This window comes from Nanorana parkeri, unplaced genomic scaffold, assembly GCF_000935625.1.
Source record: "Nanorana parkeri isolate BGI_ZX_2015 unplaced genomic scaffold, ASM93562v1 scaffold128, whole genome shotgun sequence".
Lineage (NCBI taxonomy): Eukaryota > Metazoa > Chordata > Amphibia > Anura > Dicroglossidae > Nanorana > Nanorana parkeri.
In genome coordinates, this window is record NW_017306396.1 from 1,734,256 (window position 1) to 1,757,627 (window position 23,372).

At 41.0% G+C, this 23,372-nt stretch overlaps 1 protein-coding gene across 1 annotated transcript; it reads right to left on the bottom strand.

Moving 5' to 3' along the window:
• Nucleotides 1-8,515: 8,515 nt before the first annotated feature.
• On the bottom strand, nucleotides 8,516-22,602 carry LOC108784809 (zinc finger protein 79-like). Its single transcript, XM_018553722.1, has 7 exons — nucleotides 22,448-22,602; nucleotides 20,805-20,975; nucleotides 20,642-20,681; nucleotides 18,175-18,314; nucleotides 15,070-15,216; nucleotides 13,617-13,734; nucleotides 8,516-9,708 (listed from the first exon to the last, which is right to left on the bottom strand). Exons 1-7 carry the CDS (start codon nucleotides 22,523-22,525, stop codon nucleotides 8,555-8,557), a joined length of 1,848 nt encoding a protein of 615 aa, XP_018409224.1. The 5' UTR covers nucleotides 22,526-22,602; the 3' UTR covers nucleotides 8,516-8,554.
• Nucleotides 22,603-23,372: the final 770 nt, after the last annotated feature.

The following is a 23,372-nucleotide window of genomic DNA, read 5'->3' on the forward strand; positions in this document are numbered from 1 at the left end:
CCAGACCTCTATCTAGGATAAGCATCTGGTATTGATTTTGGTGAGGGACCACCAAAATTGTTTTTTTACTGGAGCACCTCAAGATTTTGCATACTTTTCAAGGGTGCCGTGACTGAAAAAACGGTTGAGGAATGCTGATCTAGATAACTGGGAAGACTACAAGAGTGACATCACAAACGCTGCGCACATTTCCTCCGCCTGAAATCTGAAATGTCATTTTATTCATTCTTTTCCCCTTATCTTATCTTTTCTTGCCAATTTTAATGCTCCCTTCTGTAAACATACTCTCAGAACTGACAACAAGACATATAAAACACATTTTCAAGTTGGTGCACTTTGTTTCCATCCAAATATAAAAACAAAGCACAGAAGAGATCTACTGCTAGAATATTCCGGCAATGTGGTACAGCAAGGACAGGCAAGGCGCAGCTCCTCACCTATTGTGGAACTTAGGTAGGACTTTTATACATTTTGTATAGAATGGGAAAATAGGTTCTGGCCCTTACTGTTTTATTGATTCAAGATATTTGGCATTGTGTCTTACTGTATACAGTTTTCTACGTTTCTTCCAGGGAGATTCTGCCAGTAACTGCACTCCCTGCACTTCCTGCAAACGCCTTGCAATATGCAGCAGCATTGTCAACTTGCTGCAGGAGCTTCTTTAGTTAGTCCCTGACCAGCCTGTTGGCTATGTGCATGCCTCCTGCAGACCTGATAGGCAGCTTTACTACTAATTAAACTGTATGTGACAACAAACAAAAAAGATTTAGGGGTCCATACGCTTTAAAAAAGACCGGTGTCATAAGAAATTGGATGGATGTTTTTGACTGATTTTCTGCTCATCTTCACTGATAAAGTAGTGTTAAGAGAGATCCAAAGCCACGGAACATTCACACCACCAGGCACTATCATATTGGCAATGTGACATACCAGGGAAGTGCTTCATGCCCCCCTTCCCCTCCATTGCTCTACAGCAGCTCAGTATAGAGATGAATGGAGATTTTTATTCCCCATGAAGTGACAATGTAAGAAAGTGATCAAACATGATAAAAGTTCCATGCACATGTGTAAACAACTGCCAGAAATCATTGCTCCATACATCAATAAAATGATGTGCAATAACTCCACCATAGAGATAAATCCACATCCCTTAGACTGGTTTTCTATTCCTGCCATGGTAGCCAATGAAGAGTTCTTCTAACCCCCTATAGTAGTCCCCAATGAACAGTTCTTCTAGCCCCGCATGGTTCCCAATGAACAGTTCTTCTATCCCCCCATGGTCCCTAATGAAGAGCTCTTTTATCCCCCCATGGTCCCCAATCTAGAGTTTTTCTAACCCCCATGGTTCACCATGAAGAGTTCTTCTATCCCCCCATGGTCCCCAATGAAGAGTTCTTCTATCCCCCCATGGTCCCCCATGAAGAGTTCTTCTATCCCCCCATGGTCCCCAATGAAGAGTTCTTCTATCCCCCCATGGTCCCCCATGAAGAGTTCTTCTATCCCCCCATGGTCCCCAATCTAGAGTTTTTCTAACCCCCATGGTTCACCATGAAGAGTTCTTCTATCCCCCCATGGTCCCCAATGAAGAGTTCTTCTATCCCCCCATGGTCCCCCATGAAGAGTTCTTCTATCCCCCCATGGTCCCCCATGAAGAGCTTTTATCTCCCTATGGTCCCATGAAGAGCTTGTATCCCCCTATGGTGCCCCATGATGAGTTCCTCTAACCCCCCTGGTCCCCTGACCACATGCTGTAATTGTGAAGTTGTACATACATCCAATCTTAAAGAAAAGGAACACTGTAGTTACAGTTATACAGGCAGCGAATGAATTTGGAGGAATTGGAAGTGAGAAATAGAAACGTATTAAATATAATTTCCAGAGGAAGTTAAAAACACATTTAAAATACTAAAAACACATATTGTTGCAGAATTATCTCACAGATACAACATAATACTTAAACATACACAATCACCAATTTCCTCCAGCATGGAAGATGTCTTATTTACCTCCATTAGTGTCATACAGTAAAAGTCTCACCAATAAGAATGACTTGAATTTGTTGTAAGTGTCGGTACTAACAATGACAATGTTGCCGGGTTTTCATGATTACATTCACACCGGTAGGAAGTCGGTAGGAAGGTACAGGTTAGTCTTTCAGCAGTGGCTTGTTATGTATTATATCAGGGCTGGACAAACCCCAGGTGCCAGGTTGCCAATGCCCCATAAAAATCACAGCCGTCGCCTAACGTTTGAGGTTTTCTCTAGTTATTGTCAATAAAAATAAATCCTGCTGTCTCTTGGATTGGACAGACTGGTTCCTGAACTCCACCCCTGGATTATACTGTTGTATTCATATTATATTGGTCAGGGCATTAGGCTGGTCATACCCTGGTAGTTTTTATCTCATTAAGCCTCCCACTCTGAACAAGAAAAAAAACTCAATTCCACCCTTCCACATGAAACATCATTAATGGGGAAGTCTCCCCTGATGGCTATTGTATTCTGACAGCCTGTGTCCCTATCTATCAGAATACATGAACCAATCAGCTGCAGCCATTGTTCAGCAGAGAATTTCCAGCCCGGCTCCTTCAGCAAGACTTGAAAATCGCCTCTTGACGAATGTCGCTCAAAATCTCATCTGACTGTGACATTCAATTTTGGAAATTAATGGCGTTACGGAATGAAAATCACATTCACTGTTAGAATTTCATTCCTTCAAGAAACATTTTCCATCCTGCTGCTACAATTTTTGTCATCACTACGGTTGAAATTGATCGTCGATGTGACCCCCCATTAACTATTAGAAGATCAAACGGCCGATCAGAAAAGAAAACTTTTTTAATTACAACTTTATACTATTAGAAATGTACTTATTTCTACTATTCCTAATGCAGGAAAACTTTGCCAGTTTGTCTTTCCAGGTTAGGACAGGACATCACACAACTACATCGATCATCTGCTCCGATCTTTGATGGTTACATTGTACAGGGATGGAAGGATCGGCTACAAGTCTGATGTATTATTAGAAGAATCCACCCAGCCTGTCACTTATACGAGACATCGGTCTTCTTTAGAAGTTCTTCTGTGATCTCATAATCCCATGCAGAGTGAGCGCTCTCATACCGTACGATAAACAATCCATATACACTACACACAATCATACAGTGAGATCTGACAACTTACCTCCAGATCCGAGGCCGGCCTGTGCAGTCCCAGGTATCTGAGCGGCAGTACTGTAATCTGGTGGCTGCTGATGAGAGATCCGGGAGGTGAATGAAGCAGGTGTACGAGGGCGAGGTGTGTAGTAAGCCCGGACAGGGCGAGGCTTGCCATCAGAGGGACGGGGCTCTCAGTACATTCCTCATCACAACCTGGACACGGCCAGCTTACAGTACAGGCAGCCGCCTGCCCCCTAGTGGTGGCTTTCAAGTACTGCGCTCTGGATAGTCGTCTGTACCCAGTGATGGGAGAAAGTATAGCGGACCTGACCAACTGTTGGTGGGGCAGCAGTGACAAATTATGTGTGAGATTGTCACCAGAAATGTCACCAATTGTGCCATCTAGGGCCCAATAAGCTATTGTTTTTACTACTCTTTTTATGGCATGTGCACTTGACATGTGCCAAATCATCAACATAGTGCACATACTTTACAGATGATTTGCAACATGTGCACCAAAACCTGGAAAATCAATTTGTCCCAAGACTGTATCAGCCTCTGCTCCCTATAAACTAATACAGAAGTGGGCAACTCTGGCCCTCCAGATGTGCTTTAACTACAAATCCCAACAAGCCTCTTGGAGTCATGCCTGTAACTGTCTGTCTTGCAATGCATCGTGGGACTTGTAGTTCCACAACAGTGAGTGGGCCAGAGTTGCGCACCTCTGAACTAATATGTGCAATACAATGTAACAAAGGTATTAGTGACAGATCTGCACATTGGGGTGACTCCCTCTGATTAAGCATCTGTATAGATTAGGGGTAGGAAACACCGACACGCCAGCTGTGGAGAAACTATAAAATCCCATTATGGCTCTGGGGATCATGCCTGTGGCTGTCAGTCTTGCAATGCCTCATGGGACTTGTAGCTCTACAACAGCTGGGTTGCATACTCATGGTACAGATGCTTAACAGAGGAAGACCAGAAGGAAGGACACTCACTATATGGAGCAGGTAACTCCCAACTCCCAAGGTTCTCTCTCCAATCCCTACCCCCCAGTGATCACTTCCTGCTCATGGGGGGGAGAGGAGAAGTAATACAGTGAACCGCTATAGATTGTTTGATCTCTTTCTGCACAGTGACAGCACGCCAGGTGTGCGCTGTCACTGTGCAATATGCACATAACTAATAGAGGACCCTTATGGGACATTTGTTTCTTAGGAGCACTGTGTGTACATAATCTATTAATAGTTCAGTACCCTGTATGTTTATCTAGCATGTCGCAGTGACCACACATAATGAGTCCTGCACCACCTACTGCTCAGAGCACTAATGCACTAACTTATGTACCCAAACTCTATGCAATCTCACAAATATTGATTTTCCTGACACACAAAATCATTGTTTATTTTATTGCACTAGAAATGTCACAATCTATTAAATGTGGTACTGCTGATGGTTTATTAGGGCCAGTTTAGATTCCTGGATACCCTGTAGTCTGATTGGCCAGTTTTTACAATGTGAAAGTACAGCCAATAGTTTGGAAGGATTAGAGCCCTTGTGACGTTTTTATCAGAGTACCCTCTCCGTCATGGGTGGGCAACCTTGGCACTGCAGCTGTGCTAAAACTACAAATCCCATCTGGGAGTCATGCCTGTGGATGTCAGAGTCTTGCAATGCCTCATGGGAAGTTTCACAACAGCTGTAGTGCCGAAGTTGCATACCCTGCTCTATGTAGATTCCCCCTTTCCATTTGACCTGGTGACCATTATTACCAAGAAAGAGATTGAGGGAAACACTAAAAATGTCCAGTTGTCACCAGAACAAGAGGTGAGGGGAAATCTTCCAATGTGACATCTGTTTCAGTGACAACTGTCTAAAAGGGAAATAGCTCTTACTTTGTAGAGGTTTCCTCTCATTTCCTGTAGGGTCTTTGGGACAGGAAGTGAAGGGAAACCTCCCTAACAGGACACAGCATGAAAATAAAACCATTCCATACTATATCCAAAATTAAAAAAGGAATACCTATACATAGTCGTTAAATACTTGGTATTGTAATGGGATTTGGTGGGTATTTTCTGATCCCTCTGACTTCTGACAGGATATTGCTCAAACTGATCAAAAAATACACATTCTTGGCACACCAACTTTGTTCCTTATTTGATTTGTCAGATGAACAATAAAGTATATTGCAGCCTGCTTGGATCTGCATTTTGATGAGTAGCAAGTTTTAATTGTGTTGGGAATGGTCATAGAGTGGCGTTGTGCGTTGCTGATTTGTCGTTCGGGCGGGTCTTACCCAGCTCACTGACATCAGTGAACTCTGGACGGAAATCTGCACTGTATCTGCCCCCTGTCGCCCCCCACCAGGCCACTCCCCAATGAGATTTCAACTGCATCAGGCTGCCTCATTATGGTTGTATGCCAGGCATGCAGAGTGTTTGCTTTAAGGGGTTGCACATCCCTGTGCATGTTTACACATGCACAGGGATGTGCAACAGCACGGATGCGCATATGGGCACTGATTTCTATGGGCAGCTGTACGCAGTATTTGTGGCTCCTGGACAGGGAAATACAACCATATTTATGTTATATTGACACCCATGTGTCAAACAATTCATCCCCACACAGCTCCCTCCTCATGTATCACTTCCCCCTCCCTTTTAGAATGTAAGCTCTCACGGGCAGGGCCCTCCTTACCATCCTGTCTTCTTTTGTATTGTGATTGTAATGTCTTCCTTATATTGTAAAGCGCTGCGCAAACTGTTGGCGCTATATAAATCCTCTATAATAATAATAAGTCTCTGCATGAGCCCCAAAAAAAACAATTTAGTTAGGGTCACTCTGTAACTTGGACATACTTGGTAGACGTCATTAGCTCACTTTAAAATAGTGACTATAATATGGTCCACACTTGCCATTTCGTCGTTCCCTCTCCCAAGATTTCTGTAAAGTGTTCGCTTTCTAAGCAAGTTGAAACCTACACAGAACTGTGCACATCCATGAGTCAATGTTCAGGCCTGGGGATTGGCCACTCAGGTGCCAAATGCTGCATTGAGGGCTGGCAAAGGAAGTGTCGTTTGTGTGTCCATAGGTAGACGTACTGGGTCTTTTCAGGTGCTCCGGCAGCAGAATAGGCCAATAGGGATGACTACATTGGTATTTTTTCCCAAGTACCCGTCTAATTGATACAATTCTCAGTCAACTGAGTAAAATGTGAAAATATTTCATTTACAAATTAAAATAGCCCTCTAGTATCTCATCTATATATCAGACAAATTACCAACAGTTATCACCCATACTGAAAGACTGCAGAGATAACTAAATAGTGACACCTGGAGACGATGCTGTTTTCTGGTTAAGCAGAAGAAAAAAAAACACAGTAAAGCACCATCCCTGCATCACTGTGCAGCACCAATAAAGAATACGAAAAACCTTATGTACGTATAAAGAAGAAAGCAGTTTTAAACATTAACACTCATTGTTAATTTTATTTACATTAGGCTGATCACAATGTATAGAAACTTTAAAGACTATAGGTTGCATTTTATGAGACCATGTCACCCGTTCTGATTTTTTAAATAAAAATTGATTGCAATCGTGTGTTTTCTTTTAAATCAGCCTTTTTCCTTTTGTAATTTCAATCCTTGCAAGAATCCAACAGTTCTGCAAGTGTCAGATCCTAGTAAATGCTGACTCCTCCTGCTGCTATGTTATGGCTGCCTACAAAGTTTCCCGCTGATACTGACAGCAGGAACAGTTTGCAGATAGCTGTAATGAAAGTATTGTTATCCATACAGCTATGGAGAGAGTCTCTTTGGAACCGTCAGGGTTGTAAGAATAACAGTAATTTCATTACAGCTGTCTGCACACCGCTCCTGTTGTATATCAGCTTTCGCAAGGAGCCGCAGACAACCAACCCAATGCCTGGGTAACCTGCTTTCTAGCTCAGAGTATTAGGCCTTGTTCACACCAAATGCAGAGCAGATCCCGTCAGGTTTCTGCACACGCACGCTAGTCTTTTAGATGCGTTTTTGGCTGAATTTTTTTTTTAAAGTTTAAAATGGGCTTTCAGTGCGTTCAAGGCATTTGCATGCGTTTTTGATGCGTTTGCAGATCCAGTGCAGGTAAAATAGGGCCTGCTGCAGTTTTTTCACCTGCTCTGGAACTGCACGCTGCGATGTGAACTGGAGCAAAAAATACCATTGGAATACATTGGACGCAGTTTTGATCCGGTCTGCAACTGATCTGCTCTGCACCTGCTCCACGCTTGGTGTGAACAAGGCCTAAGTGGTTTGCTGCATACCATGGTCCCTAGTGCAGACAGGAGTCTCCCAAGTCTCTCTGAAGTGGACAGCTAAACCGGCTTATACAAAGCTCTAGACCGACTCTTGCTGGGACCCCACATAAATCGATAATACTGACAGAAGGAGCCGTTCCTGTCACTGCTGCCTCTGATATGACTAGAACTCCCCAGTTGGGGAGAGTTGGAAGAGATGAGCCGTAGATAGTTGTAATGAAAGTACTGTTATTCCTACAGCCCTGATAGCTCCAAGAGATACTCTGTTCAGAGCTGTCAGGGCTGCATGATACACTTTCATTACAGCTATCTGCAAAGCACTTCTGATGTCAGTATCAGTGGGAGGCTTTGTAGGCAGTCGTAACATAGCTGTGGGAGGATCCAGCATTTAGTAGGATCTGACACTTCCAGAAATGTCGGCTTCTTGCAAGGCATGAAATCAAAAAAGGAAAAAAAAAAAGCTAATTTAAAAAACACACACAAACACAACTACTCTTTTTTTCTTTATTAAAAGAGAACTATGGCCCAACCTTTTTTGGCCGTAGTCTCTATGGCCAAAGCGGTAGAGAACTACTTTAGTAAAAGTCCTACTTTTACTAAAGTAATGTCCTCCTGTGACCCAAAACTCGGCATACAACGGGCTATTGCCCGCTATATGCTGACAGCGCAGAGCCGCCCTGCAGCTGGGAAAGATCCCGACAATATTGTAGGGATCCACCCCACTGCCTGATTGACAGCTGGCTCTGCCTCTCAGCTGTGCCCGCCTCTTCCCTGTCTGTCCTTCTAGTCAATGACAGTCACTGCTCTGTGCGGTGAGATGATCGGGAACTGAGCGATCAGCAGTATGTGATCACTTAGTTCTCGATCAATAGAGCCGATGTGTGACAGCTACAGTGTTGCACGTCGGCTCTAACTATGGGGATGAGTGCATTTCACTCTCCCCATAATTCTCCTTTAAAAAAGAAGAAATCCGAACTATTGACAAGGTCTCTCGTCATTAGCTCTCTTTACTCAAATCCCCCTTAAATAAAATAAAAAATAGACCATGTCATTCCAAGTTCATGTGTTTCAACGCTGTCATAAAATGTTCGGAGAGTCATTTGACTTCAAAAGTCTTGACTTTGTGTGTTTTCTGATGAGAAATAAGATTAGAGTTCTGGTTGAAATTCCTGCCACATATAGGACATTCAAATGGTTTTTCTCCTGTATGTGTGATATGATGTCTCACCAGATTGGAGCTACTGGAGAAGCCTTTTCCACATACAGTACATATATATGGCTTCTGACCGGTGTGAATACTCTGGTGTCTAATCAAGCTGGAGTTCTTAGTGAAGCACTGGCCACATTCTGAGCAGATGTAGGTCTCGCCTCTCGTGTGAGTCTTCTGGTGCTCTGCAAGGGTTGAGCTTCTGGAGAAGCCTTTCCCGCATTCAGAGCACACAAAGGACTTTTCTCCTGTGTGAGTCTTATGATGCTCTACCAGGTTGGAGCTCCTGGCAAAGCATTTACCACAGGCTGTACAGGCAAAAGGCTTTTCTCCTGTGTGAGTCCGCTGATGGTCAATGAGGTTAGAGTTCTTAGTAAAGCTCCTTCCGCATTCTGAACAGACGAATGGCTTTTCTCCTGTATGAATCCTTTGATGGTCCACAAGAGTAGAGTTACTGGTAAAGCGCTTTCCACAATCCAAACAGGCGAATGGTCTAATTCCAGAGTGAACTCGTCTGTGAGACTGAAGATGGGACTTTTTGGCAAAATATTTGCTACACACAGTGCATTCGTACGGCTTTTCTCTTGTTGAATGGAGAGCGGGATCTGATTGGCAAGCATCAGAATGTTCAGAGTAGGCCAGCTTATGGTCATCCTTTATTATGGTTTGAATGATATCAGCCCCATCCAATTCACCATCCAAGCCCCTATCCTCCTTTCCCAGTTTGGAATCCTCTGTTGTGACGTCATCATCAGTTCTTTGTATATGGCTGCTTTCCTGGCCACAGTCATTGTCAGGTCCATTTATTGTGTCTTGCTGTTTCAGAGAATAAATGGTCGGGTCTGTGAGACACTTCCTTTTACGTGAAGGAAATTCATTGGATATGATTCTCATGGGCTTACTTTTTCTCTTACTGATTTTAGCTTGCAATGGAATATTTGAATCCACATCAGACTGATGGTTTACATTTTCTTTTTTGACAGAATTCATGCTGATAACACTGGTGCTTGATTCATTAACATGATTCTGGATGACAGGTCTGCCTATCGAAAGAAAATCAATATAAATATTCTATGCATATATTATACTTTCAGCTGTTCTGTCTTTTTAATACATTAGTCTTGTGTGTTTAAAATCTGTGATGTTAAAGTGTAACTCCACATATGAGTAAAAACATACATAGTCCATATAAATTATTTAAAGTGGAAGTAAGTGGAAAAACAATAAAAACAAAATGCCATTCAGCAGCTTTTTGTGATAGAAGAAACTGTGCAAGTCTCTTATGCCATAAAAGCTTCCTGTCAGTAATTAATTTTCCTGTACACAAAGCCATGCATGCCGAGATGAAGTAACTCCTAACAATGTGTGGCAGTTATGCCATCAGTGCTCAGCCAATCAAGTGGATGAAGACTCTAAACCTTGAGGAAGGCAGGGGCAAAGATGGAGGTGCCAGTGATGGAGGAGGGCAACACTGGAGGGTATCACTTTGACAGGTAAGTCTGCCACCATGTGTGAATATGCTTGGCATAATAGCACGGTATGGCTAAAAGCTCTTGGGGGCTTTCCAATCTACCTTACTACCATTTTGATACGTTCATCTTTAATACGTTAATCTTTTTCTGGCAAATCTGTGCGTGTTGTCTGAATAGCACTTTAAAGAGACCCTGTCACCAGACCATTCATTAAAACAACAATGTTATCGTAAGATTATATGTGCATGTGATGTATTTTAGACATGTTATTTACCTATAAAAGCCTCCTTTGTGTAGACATCCAAAAGCCCTAAGACTGCTGCCATCTCGGATATGATGTCAGCAGCTCCAGAGCTGTAATTTAAGTATAATGTTTTAGTATTACACTTTAACTTCTCTCCTGGCTGCTTCATAAAAGGTTTTGTAAGGAGGGGTAGAGGAGCTGGTCCAGCACAGAGAGTAAGAGAAGAGGGCTAAGGCATGGCAGGAAGGAAGGGGCTGTGCTAGGGAATTGACTCTTCCTGTAACAGTCAAATTTGATATTAAGTTTAAAGGCACATTGTAAGTTAATACAAAATCATTAATGGAAAGGAAACATGCTTCAACTAAGCATTTAAAATACTGGATTTCTCTGTGATTTAACTGCATTTTTAAAATTGGTGACATGGTCTCTTTTAACGTCTTATTGTGAGTTTAACTGAAAGCAAAAACAATGCTCTCTTCCTTATGTAAACTACTAATACCATTCTCTTCCTTGAAAAGGCAATGAAGAAATGTTTGCAGTACAGTGTGGGTGACCATGGCTCCCTCCATAGATACAGTGGGGAAATGAGTGTTGCCACCCTAGGACAGAAGTGTGTTATTTAAAGGATTACCACGTGAAAATAAAGAGAAAAAAGATTGCAAAATGAAAACCAATGCAGCCATCTCCTCTAAGGACTGGTAAGCTGCCATATATTACATTTTCTGGGGGATTAGATATGCTTTAAGATGCATAAAGGCACCTTTAACTGTAAGCAACATGTTATTTTGTCAGTTCAGGTAATTGCAACAATGAGAAATTAATGTCACAAATATTTGCAGCCATGCTAAGAACCCACAACCTTTGTAGCATATAGCAAGCAATGCAGATTTGGCTGAGAAACCAACAATCCAAGCTAGGCAAACAGGCTTTAGGCAACCTATACTCTCTATAAGTCACATACACCAGGAAGTAGCTCAGATCACTGTTAACCTGTGTATGCTCTACACCTAAGTAAAGACAACAGGAAGAATGTTAGGGGATTGTTGGACATCTGCGGTTCTTCACGTCTTTGGTCTGCAGAGGTCTCTCCACTTTTTACAAAAGTGGAAATTCCTTAAGGAAGAACTCAGGGTAAAAATGTTATCAACCCTGGCAGCCGGGCTACCCCCGCACTACAATTGTTAAGTGCTTGTTTTAACATAGGGTCAAAAATAAAAAAATGTTATACTCACCTGATCCTCTGAGTCGGCTTGCTCTTAGACCGTTCCCTGGAGTCTCTCTCCTCCTACGTTGCAGCGGTCTAAGATCCATGAGTCATCACGTTCTATACACAGTGTATAGGACGTGAGGACGCTTAGGGACATATCATCTCTGCAGTGGAGGAGACAGGCAGGAGGGGCACTGTCACAGCCGTCTGGCTTAGAGGATCAGGTGAGTATAACTAGGCTAGGTTATAACTACCTTTTATCCTAGGCAAAAATCAGCACTTAACCCTTGCAGTGTGGGGGTAGCTCTTCTTTAACCGCTTGAAGACCAGGTGTTTAGACCCCCTTACTGACCAGGTCATTTTTCAGTGTTCAGCGCTGCAGTACTTTGACTGACATTTATTCCGTCATGCAACGCTGTACTGAAATTAATTTTATACCATTTTTTGGGGACAGATAGAGCTTTCTTTTGGTGGTATTTAATCACCACTACGGGTTTTATTTTTTACTATATTCAGGAGAAATTACTGAAAATATTTTGTTATAAAACAACTAAAATTACCCACTTTTTTGGTAAAATATAAAAGACGGGGTCACGTCGGGTAAATAGACACCAAACATGTCAAGCTTAAAAATTGGGCGCACTCGTGAAATCGCAAAAAACTAGCATACCCAAAATTGGCCATAGGCGACGCTTTAAAAGCTTTTACAGCTCATCAGTTTAGTGTTATCAGTGATTGATGACCCTACAATTATTGCTCTTATTCCGACGTTCGCGGCGATATGTAACATGTGCGGCGTAATGGGCGCAATCGTCGTTTTCGCAGGTATGCGCACCTGACGCATGTTTACATGCGTGTATGTAGGGGTGGGGACTTTTTTTAAAAAAAATTAAAAATTGAATTCTTTTTTATGTGTAACAAAAAATTTTTTTGGGGGAAACTTTACATTTTTTCCCCCCACTTAACTTTACTGCTATCACAGAGGGAGAAACTCCTCTGTGTGATAGCAAAAGAGGTGACAGGTCCTCTTTATGGAGACATCAGGGGAGGGGGGGAGCCGCGGAGGGGGGCGCACGTCATGGGACCTCATACAAGCGATTTGCCGGCTCTATAGCCGGCGGATCGCTTGTATATTAACGGGCATCGCTACCTGTTTTCAAATAACGTGCATTTCCCGGGCGGGCGGATGTAACAGGATGTGTATACACTCCCAGTTACATCCAAGAAGCTACCGGCCGGCCGGGAGGTAGTTAAAGCCAAACTTCAGGTATACAATATTATGCATGCTTACACTAGTTCGGCTTGGCCCAATAAAGGTGTGCATATGCCATGGCTGATAGGCCCACAAATGATAATTGGATGATTGGATGAGGGGCAGATCATGCCATCACTTCCCCTCATGCAGTCAGAGAACGCCTTTTATGCATTGATAAAAAATACTAGGCGGTTTATGAATGGATGCTGTGCCAAGCGAGTGACCCCCTGTGTTTTCAGAGCAGAGAGGAAGCTGCTCAGCAAAGCACTATACGGGACCTGGAAGGTTGAAGCTTCACATGATCCCCAGTGGCGGATCAGGTATGGCATAGACATTCTTACATTGGGCCACGCTGGACCAATGTCATTATGCATATTAATTTATACTTGCAGTCCAGGTTTAAAGAACAGTTGAAAACAATCTAATTACCAAATTTCTTCTGTACAATACTTTTTTAGATAGTATGACGAGGCTTTCACATGCTTCATCAATACTTGAAATTTGTTGAAAATATGTAAAGGTACAGGTGCAGGTACAGCCAGGACCCCCATTATGATCTGCATTTAACATCCCTAGACTGTAGCCTAAGGTAGCTTTAAAGATTTTAGGAAAACAGCAAGAAGCATGCCTAAAGCTTTGTAAGAGCTTGCTTTACATATTGCTATAAAACAAAATAAAGCCTGTGTGGACAGGACCTGACTGGAATGCTGCAGACAACTGCTTACTGGATTCATGCTTTTATAAGATGAACCACATAATGCAATTCTTCTTACCAACAGTTTCCCGATTATGTTCACGGTCCATTGTCACATCCTTAAAAAACTCCCTATAACCTTTTAAATACTCCTCCATGGTGGAATATACTTCAGCATCTTCAGTTTTTACTGTAATCTAAAATGAGAATCAACAACTTAACTGCCAAAGTTTTAAATGACTGCACAAGACTGTGTATGTTTCTTGTTATCTATCCCAATGTAAACCTAATAACAGCAGAACAGAAAAGATTACATCATTCATTTCTACTGCTAGAAAATATTCACCACTTTTAGAAAGCTTTATGAAGGGTTGCTTTATTATAAGCTTAGAGAATGAGGTGAACAAGCTAAGTGAAAGTTCATTTTGCGAACAATACCCAATCACAATGTTTGCTTGCATGTGATTGGATAATAAAAGTTAGCACACCTTCATCTCATTCACTAAGCTAAGTGAAAATTCACCTGTGCTACCTGTGTAGTAAACCAGTCCTATGGTCTATAACAGACAAATGAAGTTTTATGCAGTTTTGTATTCTTGCATAACGACTGCGTTCCTTTTAACCAATATTTTCAAATCTGGGTTCATCTTCATGAATGTGCCCATGAACGAATAAGCATCAACAGGATTGGTCCTACCCATTCTATGGGTCCTCTTATTCAATCAGAGATTGTGCATAGATACTGGAACCATCTAGAAGTACAGATTTCACAATAAACACTGATGTTAGGCTCAGAATATTTAAGTTCTATGGACATTCTATATGATGCAACATGTGTTTGAAGCTGAAGTTTATTCTGCTTATATGTCGCCTTCCCCGATTCCTTCTTCCCTCTCATCAACATGCACATTACTTTTTTAAAATAAAACCCTGTCCGTTTTTATTACATACATTTTTTTTAGACCCAGCGATGCCATCACATGCTCTTGGAAGGTGTTATGCAAATATCAAAAAGCCTTGATGGGCGAGTGTCAGTTTAGAGGAGCGGGCATTTCTAGGCAGGCTGTATTTTCATGCAGCCTGTCCTAGGTAATGCCCACATGACACTAGGTGTCCTCCGAAAAGCTGCTATAACCAGCGAGCAACTCTCTATTTTTTTAACAGCACAGGGAAGTAGCTCAGCATACTGGCTGTATCAGCACTCGGAAGACGCTGTAATACCTTGTAGTAGCTGTAGCTACTACCGTGTATTACAGGATTCTTGTGGTCCTGCCAGGGATAAAGAAAAAAATATTTTTTTTTTATCCATCTACCTACATATATAAAAAAAATATATATATATATATAAATTAAAGATGGAAAAGGAGCCTGTTAAACTGTGCAAGACTGAGGGTTGAGACTGCAGTTCAGCTTTTAACTTTTTCCAAAGTAATGTTACAAACATCCTACTTTGTTCTATAGTATCGTTTCTTCTTCTTGAAGACATTATGCAAGCATTTGTAGCATTATGCATTTGTATCGGAGATGCTCACCTTTCCAGTAACTAATTTAATTATTTTATTAGTAAATTCCAAGATCTTCTTCACTTTGCTTCTTTCGCTTAGCATTGAGTTACGATCGTCTTCAGATGCAGGATTGTTGTTTGTGACTTTAGCATACTTTTTTACAACAATATGATCCTAGAGTAGTATAAAACAAGTAATAAGTGAAACACCAGACTTTGCACGCTCTTATTAAAAATGCATTAGTGATAACAGTTTTGAAGTACAAGACTAGGTGACTTTTCTACTTTAAGTGGAAGGTCACCCTATAAGTACTCAGTGAACATTAAACAGCCATATAACACATGACCCTAAACAAATGGTACCATCTTTGACTTCTGTATGTTCTGGTTGTCAAGCAATCAGCATTGGACCACTGCCGGCTATTATCAGCAACACTGTGCAACTCATGGTGTCATTCAGCCCTCTCATGCTATCTACGTCTTTGACTGGAATAGGGCATTCAAGCAGTTTTCAGATAAGCCTTGCAATTACAGTACATAGCTGGTATGAAGCAGGGTGCGTGATATCGCGATTTGCACAGTGTCACTGGTAATATCTGTCACTTTTCCAATGTTGATTTCGGGACAACCAAAGTACATGTGTTATATAGTTGTTTAATGTTTATGGAGTTGTTTTAGGGTGACCTTCCACCTTAAGGACAAGTAAATGGGAGAAATGCTTGAATGGGAGGGATGCACCAATACCAGGCATTTTCACTATTACTCGTACGTGTGAAAATGCTCCAATCGGGTGGGCCATGCGGGGTCTCTGGTGGGGCTGTGCGGAGTCTCACCAGGGGTCCGGTTTGCCTTGCTGGTGGCATGGTTTTCTGGGCACCATGGTAAACAGAAAGGCTGCCGAGGTCACCCCGCTTGCAGGGGACCTCGACAGCCTTCCTGTGTGTTTACAGCGCTGGCTTCAGTCTTAAAATTTTAAGTGCATATAATGCATTGCTGGCATTGCTGTATAATAGCTGATGGTATTATTCTGCATTGTTATATAATGTATTGCTGGGATTTGTAGTCTTCTGTAGCGGATAGTATTATTATGCATTGCTGTATAATGTATTGCTGGAATTTGTAGTCTTCTGTAGCTGATGGTATTATTATGCATTGCTGTATAATGTATTGCTGAGATTTGCAGTCCCTCTATAGCTTGGAATCCTCGGCAGAACTACCAGGATCGCAGACAGGCCCTGGCACTTCACCACTGTCCTACAACCATTAGTCTGTTTGTTTTTAAAAAAATGTCACAATTCCCTATAAAAAAAAAAGGTATCGGTAATTGGTATCAGCGAGTACTTGAGGAAAAGTATTGGTACTCACACTCAGCCTGGAAAAAGTGGTATCTGTGCATCCCTAGCTTCAACTATATTAGCAGGTTAAACCTTCAAAATTTCAGAGTAGAGAGATTCAGGTTTGTAAGCATGCATATTACTTTGAGTCATAAATGAATCCTCAATTATTTTGTGTTTCAGCAGACACATTAACTTAGTGCTGATGAACAGGTTAATCTGCTGTTAGTGGTGCTGTTAAACTTAGGGGTCCCTCAGAAGAATAACTGCCATGCAAAGGCGGTACATTTGGCATTGAAACATGTCATGCTTAGCCATAACATACGTCTGTGAAGGTAAGTTGTAGTTGCTGCTAACAGCAGATAGTAACCCCAGTTTATACACATGCTAGAAGGTTATTGTGGTGAGGAGTAGATTGTTTAGTTATGTCTCAACTTCTTACTAAATATAATTATTTCTCCTTTACCACCAATCAGATGGAGTCTGCCCCCCGCAGGTCTGAATCTGATTGGTGGCTATATGGAATTTATGACAGTATACTAAAACATCAGGTCTTTAGTGTCCTGTGGGTGCACGGAGATATTGTCTACACAAGACACAGCCTTTCTACAAGAGAAAGACAAATTGAAACTGAAATATGAATGCAGGCTTTTAATGCACGAGTACTATTTATGACCTCAATTTAATACACTGGAAAATATCACAAAATGTTGGACATGAAAAAGACTGAAAAACTTTCTATTTCATCCATTAGCATTTTTTTTTTAATATTGTAAATTACTTTTTAGGTCTTAATGTGCATGAAAGGTACTTGCACAGATGAAAATCTGAAATTCGGATTGATGTTCTTATAAATGGCCACCTTTAGACCCCACTAGACCCTAAACCAAATGAGAACAGGAAAAAAGTGATCAGCCATGTTGAATAACGTGGCAAACTGCTATTAACAACCCTCCGCACTACACCCCTCCATTCATCGTCACCCAAGGAATGTGCATCTGTTGTCTTTTATTACTTTCAAGACTATAAGCAAGAATGAAGCCACATAATAACATACGTGTGACAGTCCACTAATGTTTATAACCATATTTATCAAGGTTTGTTCATGGCAACTTATTTTTTTTCTGATAAAAAAAGATTAGTATCACAACATAGAAGTATAAAGGTGGCTGTAGACTAAATGGTATCTTAACAGTTGCTAAATAGTCTGCTGTAGCACCAGGACCTACTGTAGTCCTAACTACATACTAAGAGCTGAACTAGTAATCCTTCTCTATGGAAGAGAAGTATAGAGACCCATTGAGAGGTTAGAAAATCTCCATGTGTCATAACAAGCACCTCCAACTGACTAAGGTGCTCATTTTTCCCTGCTAGCACATAATATGCTACCCAAAAATTCACAAAGTTGGCAGCACTGACTCCTTTTATCAAGCCATAAAGGCCAATCTAAATGACTTTTTACCTTTTATGTTACTAGCAATAAATACAAAAATATTTTTAAATTGTAAAAAAATGTGATGCAGTGCTATAAAATTAGAGCTTATAAGCTTTTATACATTACACATCCCATAACTAGGAGCGGCACGTGATGAAGTCTGAAAATAATGAAATCCAAGGAGCAAATACGAGAACGTCATCACTCTCATACACACTTTGGTCTGTGGTAAATGCTGATAATCTGACATACACTGTATTAGTGCTTTAATATTTTACATATGCAGATTTATTTATTTATTCATTCATTCAGTGGTAATGCATACTTTACAGAAGAATGTACCTTGTTTTTCCTATCTGCTCACCTCTCCAATCAAGAGATAAAGAAGTTCCAGGGTGTGAGTCACAATATTTCCGATCATCTGGTTTTTATCTTTGGTCATCTTGTTCACCAAGTTGAATAAGTTAGTTAGATGTTCAGATATATCCTTAGGCTGAGTGTTACCTGTAAAATAATATATGCTTTTTAAAACAAGAACCTACATATCATATTTTAGTGTGCCTCAATATATAAGTAAAATGCCGTTTTGCTGAATCGAATTGCTGAAGTCAAATTCCTAAACTGAAGAAACATGTAGGCTACCACTATAAATCTGGCACATATACAGTGCATATGAGAAGTTCGTACTCTCAACTCCGTGCTTGCCACATGCTTGTTTTGGGTCAGTGACCTGGATTTAAACTAGACAGACAGGCAATCAGCATTTTCTGTGGAGGTACTCAATGGCAGTCTCAATATTTATCTTATTAAAGGTTGTCTTTAATAAGTTAGCTTAAATGCTCAATGCCTGAATTCACCGGAATGGAGTTACCATGAGAGTAATGGCTAAGGGAAACATACCAGCGCTGCACTGAAGATTCCTCTATAATGGAGAATAAAGCTGACTTTCTGTATCCTCCATTACAAAGTAATCTCCAATCTTAATAGCACGACAATGGTCTGAATGAGAACAAATGCTTACTTTCCCCAGTGTGGATGGGAGAACCCCCCTAACCCATCTGCTGGCTATTGGTTGCAGTCATTATTAGGCTGAGAATTTTTGTGTGTGTCTATCTATCTATCTATCTATCTATCTATCTAGTGTTAGTGCTTACCTCTCCTCCTGTAAATGATAGTTACCTAGCAGTCATGCTGATCCAATGGCTTCAGTTCTTTCCGAATCAATGAAGACGCGTACAGATCAAGATTTCAGACTTCAGTTTTTCTAATCTGCATACTAGTTCGAAGTTAGTGACTCAGGAAGTACTGAAGCCAGACACACGCAGGCAATTACTATTTTCAGAATGACATCGGCAATGTCAGTTCCCACATTTATGTCAGTACCAGTCTGCTAATCCCAAGCTCTCATTCTCAAAAATACCGATTGTCTGGCTGCAAAATTGATTCAAGGGCTTTATTATTTGAGGATTAGGAGTTTAGACTTATAATTTCACTAACTGCATGCTTGTTTTGGGTTAGCGACTCCAAATATTAAGGCCAGATACAAGGAACTAGAATGTTTTAGGAGGAGTTCGTCAATCAATTGGCTTCACATGTTTTACATGTTACATATTTATATACTGATTCTGTCATGGGGAGAGTATGGGGGCTTGCATTGCTGATATATGAGAATGTTAGTTCTTAGCTTTAATGCTCTCTGAGTTTCTGACCTGGAATAAATATAGGAACAAGGCATTCTGACACTTAAATTGGACCTTTAGCCACTCTAAATTTACATCAAAATTACAACAGCATACAGCTCTGCATGCTGATATAAAATGATCTTACATTCATTAGTTAAACATCATTTACTTACAATTTCTTTTTTTTCCCACTTCCTGGTCTTCTTGGGCATTAGTGATGTAATCTGTGACAAAGCAATGCATCCTGAGAGGATTACATCAGCAGAGCATTGCTGGGAAATCTCATCTGTATTCTCATGAGATCTCAGGGAAAGGCATTTTCCTCCCCTGAGCTGATGTGCATGGTCACATGTCCTAGTCCCATGTGACACAAATCCAGCAAGTAAAGAGAGATCTATTAATCTGCCTTTAGTGAAAATGGCCATGGTGAGAAGAATGGAGAGGAAAAGAAAATTTGGTATGCAAGGTCTGGCAATTATCTAGAAGTATCTGTTTTTAGATTGTCATTGCTAAACATGTCTAAAGGCGCCTTTGTTGTTATTTTTTAGGATGTCGGCTAAGTTCCTCTTTAATTAGAGCATGCTTGTTCCAAGTCTGTAATTCAAAAGCCAGACACAGCCAGGTAACGAGAATTTTCAAATGAGGATCATCAAGGTCATCCTCATACTTTTCTCCTTACAGTCTCTTTAAATTGCTGTTTTAAGTCTATTTTATACACAAACACACATTCTTTGTTTAACAAAGAACAAATCATTTTGAGAGATCTAAGGGTTCCCCAATGAGACACACAGTAGTTCTCTCTTTCAGGCCAAGCACATTTGATTAAACCTTTAGACTAAGCTGTGCCATAAGCGATGTATCACTTTGGTGACAGTTCATGAGGTTGAGCTATTCAGCTTGAGCTATTGATATCTGTAAACAACACATTTTTACAACACTGATTACAAAAAAACACAACTTCATGTGCAAAGAAGCCTCCCTGCTGGCTGGACAAAAGACTGTACGCATTATTTCATATTCAACTAACTAGAATGATCAAACTCTTATTTTTCTTTTTATTCCTGTCTGTAAGGAAAATATGGACAAAAGCTTAATGCATTCCCTTTCATTTATTTATCACAGTACTAGAGCTTAATAGGTTTTGCTTACCCTCGCATGTTTCCTCCAGGAGACCTGATGTTTCAGAAAACTGTTAACATAAAAAAAAAACGTTTAGGAAGATTAACAATTATGTAAGCATGTTACATCACTGCATAAAACAGTGATTACACATACTTTGTATTTGTTTATAACATAATAGCAATGTGCTCACCTCTTCAAGCTCATATCTTATTTTATAGGCGATGTCAACCAGCTTCTCTACCATGAGCTTGTTCTCCAGGTTTATGCTGGGGATGTCTATGCTAGTAGAAGTTTCGTCGGATGCAGAGGGGTTTTCACTGTCCATGACAGGCTCCCCATGCTTCTTTACAACTGTGTAATCCTAAATAAGGAAGAAAATCAGAAGCTGATATTTACATATCTTCATTTTCTAAACAGTCACTGACCATTACTTATCAACCTTACAAACTCCACAAATCTCAATAATATACTGCAGACCACATTATACTGTACCTACCCGAACACAACACATAGGTCCCAAGGTGCCAATTAATGTGACAGATTGGAAAGTATGGGAATGCGGCTAAGACTACTAAGACAAAAATGGAATAAATTATATCTGGCTACTGTAAATATTACAGAGCTTAGGGAGTTTCCAGGTGTACACTCCCAATAGCAGCCTGCTTGTGTCAGAAGCCTAAGCAGTCTGTTCAGTAAAATAGATTTCCAGGACAAAAATGACAGGTGGTGTGTCTGTGTAATGATGCCAACATCAAAGGTGAGAGGAGGAAAGTAATGCCTGCTGACTTTGTTGCATGGTCAGTATCTTCATACAGCTTCAGAAGACCTGAAACAGGTCTATCCTTTTTTTGTTAACGTGGCACGTGTCACTCACACCAGTTTTTAGCGTATTAACTCCCTCCTATAATCTCCTTGGTCTTGTGGAAACGGTAAAGACACAAACTATTCTGGTTGAGAGAATTAAGAAACTGGCAAGTCACAGGTCCGAACGGGCAGCCTGTCTCCAATCTCCCTAAAGTGCCCTCTATTGAAGGCTGGGAGCCAATTCCTCAGTACCACAGTAGGCTGTAGACTCAGATCCTGAGAGATTACATGCCAGGACGTGTCAAACATAACATTTTCTACAAATCAAGTACAGCCTCCCATTTCCTTCTTTGTGCAGGGGCAAGGAAAGATAAAAGGACCTGCACTTCAAATGATCCTTTAAACCAGTGGTTCTCAACTCGTGGGTCGCGACCCAAAAGTGGGTCGCGACACCCTCTGCAGTGGGTCGCGGCGTCATGTCTGAATAGACCGGCCTGAGACTGAAACTCAAAAACATGTGTCTTTTTTAATTTAAAGCTCAAATTAACTTTAATTAAATCAGCCACAAACATTTTAGGTGCTTGAAAACAAAAGAGTATGCAAAATCTTACAGTTTGTTTTCTTTAGAAAGCAGTCACAGCCAAAGTGTAAAGTCTGTATCCTGCCAGCATGCTGTAAATAAGGTCAGCAGGGAGTATGGGTTTTGGTGATTGCAGTGCTATATGTCTAACTCAGCAAGCCTGGTAGACTTCTGCTGAGAGACCACTGCTTGTAGAGCTATGGGCCTGACTCAGCAGGCCTAGTAGACTTCTGGAGAGAGACCATTGCTTCAACACATAGAGCAAGGGTTCTTCTCTACAGCATTAGAAAGTGATAGGCTCTTCGATTCAGGATGTGGCTTCTTTCTAGAGAAAATAAACTGTAAAACGTTGAGCACCTTTTGTTTTGTTGCTCCTGCATATAAACATGTTATTAGATCTTTAAAGATTCACACATAAAAAAAACCCACAAAAAAACATTTGACTTAACCTCTCCAGTAAGAAGGCACATGATTTGAAGGCTCAGCATCAAAAGCTCATCAGTGATTGCATGCTTATCTTCGTTCATGTCGACTGCAATTCGAAATACCGTGCAGACATTGAAGGAATGGGTCACTCCTAACTGGAGGGAAAAAGTCACTTCAATGGCTGTTAATGAAAAACAAAAATACAGTACTTGGTATTCAGTTTTACAGAATGGTCAGATTTGCCTATTTCATAAATAATTTTATGTATTGTAAGGCTTCCTCGCATACACAGGATTTGTGGCAGATGTGGAGAAAACAAACTTTTTGTTTTCACATAATCTTAAATTTTGTTCTGGGTCCTGCAGCCCAGAGCCCTTTTGGATAAAGACTCTGCTCCTACAGTCCACAACTTTCCTGGTAGCCAGACCTCATTATTAGCCTCTGCTGTTTAAAGATCACCATGAATGTGAGCTGACTGATGCTCAGGGCTCTCTCCCTCTCTATGCTGCTGTGTGAAAAGGCTGAGTGCTGACAGAAAACTAAAAAAGTACAAGTGCTGCCTGTTGTGTTAGGGAACCCATTAGGACACTCTGTTAGTCAGGAACCTGCCTAAGTTTAGGTAGTAGATCGGAAAAGCAGATGTTTTGTTTGTATTATGCTATGGACTTACTGTACAAAGCCCTCCCAAACTGTGTTATTTTGCTGTCTGGCTGAATAAAATTGCAGGACTAACCTGCCTGGACTGTTCCTGGGTGTCCCTGTCTCATGCATGGTTTACTGCTGACAATACCAGTTGAGCCTGTCCCTTTACTATCTATCTCACACAGTTGTCTGTGTTCAATTTCTTTGTTGGTTGCTTGAGAGTGCTGGTTGTTTAAATGCCAGATAATAGGGAGAGTGTACTTTGTATATATATATCTATATATATATAGATATATATCTATCTAT

Coding starts and splice junctions, on each gene's coding strand:
- LOC108784809 (XM_018553722.1), bottom strand. CDS start 22,525: ATGAACGAAGATAAGCATGCAATCACTGATGAGCTTTTGATGCTGAGC. Junction 20,682..20,804: donor TAAGATATGAGCTTGAAGAG/GTGAGCACATTG, acceptor TTATGTTAACAG/TTTTCTGAAACATCAGGTCT. Junction 18,315..20,641: donor CCTGGAGGAAACATGCGAGG/GTAAGCAAAACC, acceptor ATTATTTTACAG/GTAACACTCAGCCTAAGGAT.